The sequence below is a fragment of the Gossypium arboreum genome, chromosome 4 (assembly GCF_025698485.1).
Source record: "Gossypium arboreum isolate Shixiya-1 chromosome 4, ASM2569848v2, whole genome shotgun sequence".
In the NCBI taxonomy this organism is placed as follows: Eukaryota; Viridiplantae; Streptophyta; class Magnoliopsida; order Malvales; family Malvaceae; genus Gossypium; species Gossypium arboreum.
In genome coordinates this window covers 111993528-112004713 of record NC_069073.1, presented here as the reverse complement: position 1 = coordinate 112004713, position 11186 = coordinate 111993528, and the positions used below count along the sequence as shown (strand labels likewise).

General features: G+C 32.6%; 1 protein-coding gene across 1 annotated transcript; it reads right to left on the bottom strand.

Moving 5' to 3' along the window:
* Positions 1-1009: 1009 nt before the first annotated feature.
* LOC108460348 (zinc finger protein BRUTUS-like) lies at positions 1010-10961 on the bottom strand. The gene is made up of 14 exons (XM_017759804.2): positions 10339-10961; positions 9596-9805; positions 9120-9314; positions 8660-9018; positions 8164-8389; positions 7798-7966; positions 6507-7715; positions 6159-6330; positions 5849-6070; positions 5636-5773; positions 4993-5227; positions 4772-4831; positions 1603-1674; positions 1010-1523 (listed from the first exon to the last, which is right to left on the bottom strand). The coding sequence occupies exons 1-14, from the start codon at positions 10645-10647 to the stop codon at positions 1380-1382; spliced, it is 3720 nt and encodes a 1239-aa protein (XP_017615293.1). The 5' UTR covers positions 10648-10961; the 3' UTR covers positions 1010-1379.
* Between the last annotated feature and the right edge of the window lie 225 nt (positions 10962-11186).

The following is an 11186-nucleotide window of genomic DNA, read 5'->3' as shown; positions in this document are numbered from 1 at the left end:
TGAGTTAAAACTCAATCATTCAAGTAAAAATACCCCTATAATAATACTAATTATCTTTTAAAGTAAAAAAAATTTAATAATATTATAATCATATTGGTGTTAAGCTAATTTGTGACACTAGTTAAATAGAAAGACAAATCAATTACAAGAAAGTGACAAATCTAATTAGCGGGGAAGTCCACTCCTAAGGAAACGACAGAACATAAACGTCGGCAGGCAAGAGATTTTTTTTTTTAATATATTTATCTCTATTTTACCATTTGTAAGAGATTTTTCTCTAATGTATTTATGTCTTCTGTAACAGTTCCTTGGGATAATACATCTCCAAATTTGAACCTAATAATACAATCCCAAATCAATACATCCCAACAAATGCACTTTTGACTCGGGTCCCATAGACCAAATCATATGCGATGATCACCAATATCGAATTCACCATTGTTTCAAGCGCAACCTTAAAATCCCTGACTCTGCTTCTCCTAATAACCACTCTCCCCGTCTCCATCCGTTGACTACAAACTTAACTACAGTTGCAATGATGAACTGCACCAGCTTTGTCAATGAAGAAATGTTTTTAGAAGTTTAATGGATACACAATAGCACGAAGCTTTCAACAAATATTGTTTGGGAACGGCGATATAGAGTGGAAAGCGTTGGCTCCTGAATTTCCTCTGCAATAGAAAAGTTCCAAAATAGGGGCCAAGGGCTGTTTGCATCTCTCCAGGTGGCTGCAACTCTACCAAGTTTCTCACTCCAATCGCATTCTTTTAATTGCCAAATAGCATAATATCTACTTCATCTTCTCGATATAACAACCAAACTACTATCTAAATAACTTAGCCTTACCCTATGCTTTTTCCTTCTTCAAAAGTATTTACGGTATTCAGACGTGGATATCAGAACAGTGTTCTTTAAATATATGAAAAAAGGGCTTTGAAATGTCTTGAGTCTAGGGTCTTTAGGAGGGAAACAAAGATTAGTTGGTCAGTGCAGCCAGTAAACAACAAAATTCTTATCACTCTGCATATAATAGTCGATTAAGTAAAGAAATTTCGGGATTGCAATTTGCAAGTGTGAAAACAACATAGCCCTTTCGTTTTCTTACGGAAGAATTCCCCTACTTTTCTTTTTCGACCAAAAACCTCTCTGCCCTTACAAGGTAGCAATATAAACAATATGCACAATAGGCAAAGTAAAAGTTTCTCTGCCTTTCAACAACAATGAACATACATCCAAAAAAGAAAAAGGAAAAAAAAAGGGCTAATTTCTTCCATCTATTGGGATGAAAATAGATAAAATTGGATTTAGACTATCAGCCTTACACGTAAGGGGACGCTCTGAGGTGTTTGCATACCTAAAATAACATGACAGAAGATACCTCAGACATTTGAGGTTGAGCAGATGGTATTTGCAGATTCAACCTTGATTACCCTGGTATTGTATGAACCACAATAACCACACTTATGATACAGCCAGTGAAATGCTGCAGTTCCCTTCTTATCACAGTCATTGCACAGTATGTCCTGGTTAAACAACACATGTGTGTTGGTATTCCTAAAAGAGAAGAACTTGAAAACACATAAAAGGTTACGGATGGTTTACCTGACACCGGTTCCTGTATTCTTCAGGAAGCTGCTCAGAAGCCAAAAGGGCATCAAGCATGCCAAAGTAAACCTGAAAAGGGGTAGTAGAAAAGCTTGAGAATAAGTGGAATGTCTCAGGTAGCTAATTACTCTATGTAGAAGCTTCTTGGCACATGTTCTGTCAGGATAACAATATATGAAAAGCAAAGCTGGGTGATGAATGAAACAAGCCATCAACCAGCTACCAACCATTTAGTATGTGTTGGGCACTTAAGATGATTATATTTAAATATATAAATCCTAAAACTGCTGCCTATGGACTTTAATTCAATGTACAATATGATATGAAAACTTTGATTTAGAATAACTGTACACATAAAACTAAAATAGACCTCAAATACTTACATGGATTAAAGAACAATCATTTTCAATTTTTTTAATTTTTATTCTTCTAAATGGATTTTTATTAAAAGCGAGGAAATATCTATAATCTAATATATATAAAAGCACGAGGTTAGAAAAACTTCTAAACTGACAAAGTACCCTTTTATTTTTCATTATATTACTAAATTCACATTTAAAAATAATTATAATATTTAATTGAGAATTACTAGTTTTAAATTTTGAATAAAATAGAAGTTGTGATAATTATAAATTTAAAACAATTATAATTTAATAAAAGTTATGATAATTACACATTTAAAAATAATTAGAACTTAAATTACAATTATTAGTTAAAAAGAGTTCTACTAATTTTAAAATAGATTTATTACTTAATTAGAATTCTAAGCATCTTAATTATCACTTACATAAAGTAAAAATACTTTAAAACTATATTGTAGGTTAAATATGTTAAAAATACTTTAATTATTATTTGAAAATTTTATATTATAATATTTAAATTGATAAATTAATATATTTTAATTACATTCAATAACTCAAATAAGAAATATTATTTTACTCTAATTATTGCAACTAAAAATATAATATTTAAAAACTAATTAAATATTAAATAAGAAAAATCACATGCAACACATGTAACCTTAAAAGCTATTAATATATAAAATCATAAGTTTAGAAAACTTTTGAACTGATGAAAATACTTTTTATCATTCATTATATTACTCAATTGACATTAAATAATTTATTAGTATATTGATAATTATTGTCATAACAACAAAAATAATATTAATTACCTACTAATTAACATAATAGTAAATTGATGTGAAATTAATTAATTCATATTTTTTAAAATTCTTTTGAAGGATTTTTAATAGTTCTACTTAAAAATAACATCATATATTATTAATTAATAAAAACTTAAAATTTATAAAATCTTTAAATATAATTGCATAAATTTAAAATAATGGAAATTATTTTTATAATTAAATATTTTAATTGAATAAATATAATTTTATCTATAAATATGATTTTATTTTAAATATGATAACATTTAAATCATGTTAAAATTAATTTTTATACTTAATAGAAATTAAATGAGTAAGATTTATATAAAAATAATATCAATATATTGGTAATCTAATAGTATACATATTGCATAAATCTATTTATTTATTCTTAATTTATATGTCAAAGTTCAAAATAAAATATATTTTACAATAAATTCTATATTTTTATAAATACTAATTGCACTTAATTAAGTTAGTTCACTGCCTAACTCAGCAAATAGAAAAATTCATATCTATTTGAGAAATTAAGATAAAAAAGATCAATTAAAATAAGTTTTTGTACTAGCTATATTTCTCATACTTTTTCAATCTATAAAACCTAATTATAATTATTTCTATCAATAATGTTTCTATTACAATCTGGAATATAAAACTAATAAATAGGTTTTACGTTTATTTCAATGATAAATAATTAATAAATATTATTAATAATGTTTTTATTATTAGTGTTTTAGCTATTATCACTTAACTTTAAATTCATATACACTTATTTTCTTGTATTAATTACCATTTAATTAGTGTTACAATTATGTATCAATTAAAACTAATATTTAGCAATATAAATAGATACATTAGCAATGCATTTCCATTACATAGCATCTAAAGAATTGCTAAAAAAAACATATTTTATTTGATATTTGACACATTTACCATTATTTGATTTTGATAATACTTACACAACCATAAATGTTTTTACCAAGTTATTTTAAAATATTATGTCATCAGCAATGAAGTATAAAGTAATTATTTTTATATATAAAATTTTAACTCATATTCGAAAAATAAACATAATATATTTAACTAGAAAATCCAAACATAGTATATACATATTAAGCCTACGAAAACTCATTGTTCACCTTAACCACATATATTATGTTTGGCCTAGAAAATGGAAGTTTTATGCATACAATTGCACCAAATTAAAGATAAGTATTTCCCACACATATTATAGGCCATAAACTCATATGGTTCACCTTAACAAACGTTATATATTCAACTATAAAATCCAAACAAAACTAAGGACATCCATGCTCCCCCATTTTCTTTTCCTAACTTCTCCAACATGCTATATGAACCAAACAAAGCCTAAACAAATCTAACCTCTCATCTACACGTCAATACAATTCCTTTGTGTCATGTTTAGTTTTCAACTAGTAGATTCCAACCCACAAGAGAAGCTACAACAATGTAAAGGGATCAAGTGAAAAGAAGTATTAAATGACATCCCTGATCCCTCAACTTCATGATAGCAATGACATGAGTGTTAACAATATCCATAAAGGCGGTAAATTTTTCAATTTAAATATAACTTTTATCAATGAGTTTCAAAAGGTGTGTTTTGTTGAGAATTTTGAATGAAATTATTCTCAAAATCAACTTAAATTATAGCATTTCTAAATATATTATTTGGATAATCCATCTCTTAGAATAAAATTTTATTGGAATTTGAAGAGACAACGAAAACAGTATAAATGAAGGTTACTTTGATGATAATCATATAAGTTACGCATGAAAATAAAAATGCCTAAACCTGAGAAAAATCAACCTCCCTATCCCCTAAAACAATCTTGCATGTAGTCATAACTTAAAACAGTAGTATGCCTTTAAAAGAATTTTCTTACCTCCATATCTCCCATCAATTTTCTACAAGTGCTAAAACAATTTTATATGTAATCATAACTTAAAACAGTAATATGCTTTTAAAAATAATTTTCTTACCGCCATATCTCCCATCGATTTGCTACAAATTGGGCAGATGTAATGACTGCATGCATATGCCTGACAAAACAAAGTGCAGAATTTATTATTAAGCACGCTACAATATAGTTCTCACTACATCAAAGAAAACGTTGGTTTTTTTTTTATTGGCCAGAAAGAAAACGTTGGTTGAATGAGAGTAAAATAGCTGGAAACGATAAAGTAAGGAATACTGAATAGACCTGAAAACATGCTGAATGCATGAAATGACCACATGGAAGTGCTCTTACGCTTTCACTTGATGTGAATAAAAAATCACAGCATATAGGACAGTTTATTTCTAGACCTTTTTCTCGACACTTGTGGTCAACCAACTTCTTGGCCAGACAGCAATTACACACCATACAATGAAAGAAATCATCACCAAGTCCCTTTCCAACACGGCATAAATTGCAAAATGGGCAGTGATAGACATTCCTGAAATAAATGGAAGAGACATACAAGATGAATACTTATAGAACAGCAACAGCAAACAACAGCTTTTGTTACAAAACTATCAAAAGTTTCCAGACTGATAAGAACCTGTTCAGAGTTCTCACAAAAACTGCTTTCTAAAAATAACTCAGTCTTTCTACAACCAATGGGACCAAGACAGACTTAGAAATTCTACCGAATAAACCAAGCTGGGAATGGAGCAAATCAGGTACAAGCGTTCTCCATTGTTTTGAGAGGTTTCTTTAGTGCTCCAGATGATGAGACAGAAAAGACTCATTAACAACTTTCAAATTTACTCAACATTTATAATATTCTTCATAATAGTATTGAAATGCTCTTTAGATGCATTAAGAAACTCAGAAAAAAAAAATCTAAAGAAATGGGTAGCACCTTTCATCATCAAAAAATTTGCAGATGTTGCAGTAGTACTTTGCCATTGAGAGCTCGCCACATGAAGGTGTCGTGCAAACTGGTCCAACAGGCTGGATTTTCAGGCAGCTCATGCACATCATGTCAGTTGTAGCCTTCCTGCAATTTAATAAAGAAAGAATCAAGTTTATAGAAGTTGGTCCTAGACCAAGAAAGTAAGAATGATAATATTACCTATCCATTGAATGGTCACTGACTTTATCATGGCAAAACCTACAGGTATATAGTTTTCCACAGCAAGCAGCACGGAGTTTACAATTTCTTTTGTAATGTTCACATCCAAATTCCTGTTTCTCTAGATCTCTAAAAGATGGAGAGCATCCATATAAGTCTTCATCATTTGAACATTCAATTGCTGAGGTTTGAGGAGACTTCTGCTGTGCAGCTATCCAGCGACTGGCATAACCAACAAATTGATTAGAATGAAGCAATGATACACACACACTCTTAGGGCTCATAAGATTGTATTATGAGCAGATTGAACCTGGTCATAAGATTTTGAATAAGATAAGCTTTTCTCCTTGGATCAAGGGTTGAATCCCGAGAAACTTTTCTGATCTCAGCTTCAAGCTCATTCTGATTCATACGAAAGATATCCTTCCACCCAGGCTTAAAATTGAGATCACTCTGGTCGAGACTCTCATGTACATCAGTGCCTTAAAAGAGAAATTTTCAATTTCATTAGGAAGAGATTATATCTTAAAATCCTTAAATTCAGATATCTAGAAATTTGAAGAACTAACAGTTTGACATTTCAGTAACCCAACAACCAAACCAGACCAAAAGACATAAATAAAATAATATAAAGCATGGGCACTAGAGTTAAACAAACCAAGTGAAATACAACTTCCAGATGTTGATGTGGGTGAAGATGCATCATTTCCTTCCCACCACTCATTAAGCCACTCACTGAACATTGTGTTCTTAGTTGCCTGTTTCCATGTGTCCATCATTTTGTTCTGCTCCTCTTGAGTAAGAGCAGAAGTTACCCATGGCAACATTGACTGGAGCACCTCTGCACCTGTAGTACCAATAATTCGACCAACAATCTTGTCCTGCTCCTCCACAGAAAAATGCCTGTCAAACAACGGCCAGAGCTCAAGTTCTTCTCGGAACACATGTTGATCCAGTGTTACTCTAATGGATTTACACATGCCCTGCAGCTCTGTGGCTTTCTGAATGTACTTCTGCATTGTATCATTTTGCTCAGAAGAATCTGAGTTAATTTCATTCAAGTTACGATTCATATTGCTATCGTTCAAGTATTCACAAAGCTGCGTAAGCTCGGAAAGTGCAGATGAAATATCTTCAAAAAGTCTCTCCTCCTGCTTGTGATCCAGAGTATAAGAGTGGCTAACGTTATGAAGAGTCTCCTTAGATTCTAGTGCTGGAAATACTATATCATCTTCAGCATTACTGTGAGCTCTATATAAACCCCACAACAACCGAAATCTGCCAGTGAACTGCCTAAGAAAAGTCTCATTGCAATCATTTAGCTTTCCAGATTCAATATCCAAATATTCCAGATCTTTACGGATGGCTTTATGAAATTTGAATATATTATCAATAGGCCGTAAGCTTCCGACATCGCTGGAGCTAATATCTGTTTCCCAGTTAAAAAGACTGGAGTTAAGCGAGGGGGCAGATGGAGTAAAAGATAATGACCGCAAAGATTTTGCTGCAGCCAGAGAACTCATGCCCAGCTTACTGCTATTCACTCCTAAAGCTGGGACACAACAAGACTGATCACTGCATGATAATTTATGGTTATTTATTGTTCCTGTCAACTGAAAAGAATCCGTTTCTTCTGATAAAATTATATTTCCACGCTTTACCGGCCTTCTATTATCATCTGCCCTTTCCTCAGTGGAACAGACAGAGGTGCATGCACAGAATGGTTGGTCAATATCCTTCTGGGTTCTAGTAAGTATTCTTGCAGGACAGGCACCAATTGCACCAGAAGAAAGACAAATATCTGCAGAGTGACCTTTGCACACCCAACCAGAAAATAGTGTAACCAATGCAGAGTTGGATGGTGGCGCTGACCATATAATCTGAAAGTTAAAAACAGACAAAAAGAGGGGAAAAAATAACTTAAAGCACTCGGTCAATAAAAGTCAAACCTGCCAAATTCATATTTTGAAGGAAAGACCTAGCTTCTTCTTCACTTAATGATCCTACCAACCATGGTAAGACGCACTCAATTAATTTCAAGGGCATCACACACAAGCTCTGATAAAGAAGTTCTCTCTGTCTTTGGGGGCTAAAGTGCTTCCGAGCAAGTGGAAGTACCTACAAAAGCAGTCCAGCATACCATAAGGAGAGCACTAGGGGCAAAAAGAGATGAGAAACATGGTTTCAAGTGATACATTCCGGTAAACTTGATAATTTGGTACAAACGTTATACAAATGTCAAGAAATACAGAAACATGTAATGTAATTATAAAAAGCAGACAGACACTCATCAATTAAAGCAATAAAATACTTGCCTGTGCTTCTTCACTATGGAAATGCTTCTGTATACTATCCATTATTTGATCAGCCTGTGAGCACAAATTTGCATAGAATTCAGCAGAAGATGAGTCAGCTCCCGCACTTTGAATATTTTCGATAAGGCGCCGAAGCTTGTTAAATTGAATTTCTTCTTCCGCATGCTCCTGAGTAAAAGATAGTTCTGCATCTACAGCAGGGAATATAACTCTATCCTCAGCAATACTGCAGCAAGAGAGAAGAAAAGTTAATTTCAAAACAGGTATGTAACCAGTCATAAAGGTAGATCATAAGTTGTCCTAATACATTTCATGCATCAATTTTATTTTTTTCTGTATCACACCAGATCATAAAATTGAAGTCTTTTGCTGCATACAATAAACTCTAGCTTCAATATAACATGAAAGATAGGAAGTGTTTGTTAACTATGAAGTAAAAACAACCCTAATCAACAAAGATTACTATTAAAAGGGAAAACACAGAGAAAATCCACACCTGTGAAAGATGCATACTTCAGCTATGAACTGCAGCCTCTCATTGAAGCCAGATAAATCAGAAAAATCACCAGAAATTTGTATTTTCTTAGCAGCCTTGGCTATATCACTCAATTCTCGTTTGATAGCATTATGCCAAAGCATAATTTCATCTATAGGACTGGACAGAGTAGAATCCTTAGGTCTAGAACTTAGCTCCATATATTTCCTTTTACAACTTTTCGAAGATTCACATGCACAGTAACCACTTTCAGTTTGACTTGGTAAGACACTAGCTCCAAAAGCTTCACATCGAGCCTCGCCTTTGCAATTTTTACATTTCTCAGCTGTCTTGACACCTTCCATCCAGGTGAAAATAACCTTCACAACAGAACTAAAAATGTGAGATTTGATTCTAGAAGGAACTTGTGAGTTTTGGATAACTAATAACAATATCCTATATAACCTAGAAGCCCTGTCACCTGATGAAGAAGTTTCTCTCTTGGAATTATCTTGCTCAAGCACTTGCGCATGTCTCGATGTTCATCAGGTGATATAGAGGAGGAAAGCCATGGAAGAAACTCCGCCATCATATTAACAGGTATGCTGCAAAGAAATTGCCATACCAATGACGCCTGCTCTTCAAATGTAAACTTCTCAATAAGCAAGGGAAACACCTGTCAATTCCAAAGCAAGCATGTGAAACTAAAAGATAACTTTAAGTTAGAAGATTTAACTCCTTATTCTAAATTTGAAATGGAATGCATCATGACAAGTGATCAATCAAGCAAACATCTCAGCAATGTATATCAACAACCTCATCCACCTCCAAAATAAGGTAGGAGAATTGCTATAACACATCAAGAACGAAACAACCAATATTTTAGAAAATAAATTTTTCATCTGGCTTCTGGTTTAATGTTTGATTTGCAGCATTTGCCTCAAATATCTAACCAACCTGTTCCTCTTCCTTGGACATATGCTGAGTAATTGATGTCTGAAGGGCCCCAGTGCAAGAGGCTAATTCTCTCCTATAGCTTTCTTCATTCTGCATATCTGAAGTCAGCAATGCAAACAACTGATCAAAAAGGACACTTTCACCTTCATGTTCAAGTGAGTATGTTGGAGCCACATTCTTCACGCGTATATCAAGAGCCGGAAAGATAACCTACACATAAGGTAGTTTTGAATTCAGTAATCAGTCACAAATATCAGACAAATCTAAGGTGATGATGCAGCCAACAAGAATCTCATAGGAAAAAGGAAGGATTAAAAAAAACCCTTGGAGAGACTATGTTTATTTTAATTACAATATTACTTTTAAGTTACAACAAGGCAATCTCTTTCACAGGGGTTTTCACAAGTCTTTTGAGCCATCTAAGTATAAGGCTACGACAGCGAGTTTTACAGAGATTACCCCATATCTAAATATAGTGATAAATTCAAGTTTCTAGAATCAAATTCAATCAAGTTCTATCCTTCCTCAAACAATAACCCTTAAAACATGATAAAAGCATCACAAATTTACGAATTTACTAACAATTCGGGAAAGCTAATTCTGAGTAAGGGATTTAGAATTTTCTAAAAAAAGTAAAGGGATTCAAAGGAAGGGGCAAAATAAAGCCAAAACTAATGTTTAAAAAACAAGGAAGAAAAAAAAGAGATAAAGGAGAACAAGACGGAAAACGACAACGCATGAACCTCATCTTCGGCGTGGCAATGGTGCTTATATATAGTACGAAGGAAATGGCATCTCTCCAACAAAGAAGTAAGATCAGAGTCGTGGTGGTTGGTGGCAAAAGCCATGGCAGCTCGGTGGAGGGCGTCGAGCTCAGCCTTGATGGCCTTGTGAAAAAATTGGAAGATAAGAATGGGAGATTTAGAGGCGGAGTTTTTCAAGCAAGATTTGGAAGGAGTGGATGGATCGATTGGATTCAGAGGACCTGCCATTATTGCTATACCTCCTCCTCCTCCTCCTCCGGGTTCTAAGCTCGAGAATGGGGTCGCCATTATAGAGAACTTCGACGTGGTTTCCGATTCAGATTTCCAAAAGCTCTACTAGATCTTTTGCCTGTTCATACAATTTGGAGATTTCATTTCATAGCCTTTTCTTTCTTTTTCTTTTTTCTTTTTTTTTCTTCCTTTGCTTTAATGTTTTGTGTTTGTGGGGAGTAAAGAAGAATGTGAAACTTTCTTCTTTTATATATATTTTTGTAATTTTGCCCCTTTATTTTTCCTTCTCTTTCTCCCTCTTTGTTAGCCAGAAGAATGTGTTTTAATCAATGCGGTAGATGATGAAGAGAATTTTTCTACCCTTAAAATAGGTGACTGGATTTTGAATTTTATTTTCTCAAATTTTAGTTTCCATTTTAAAAAGGTAATTTCTTTTTTTATTATAAATTCGGGTTTATTATAATATTATTTTTATTCTAAGGTATTAAATATTTTTATACAAAATATTTTTTATACAATATTAGAGTAAGAGATGATAATAACATGATTTGAATCCGTATCAAATGAGTTTCTAACAAAAGTTTTAATTACTACTC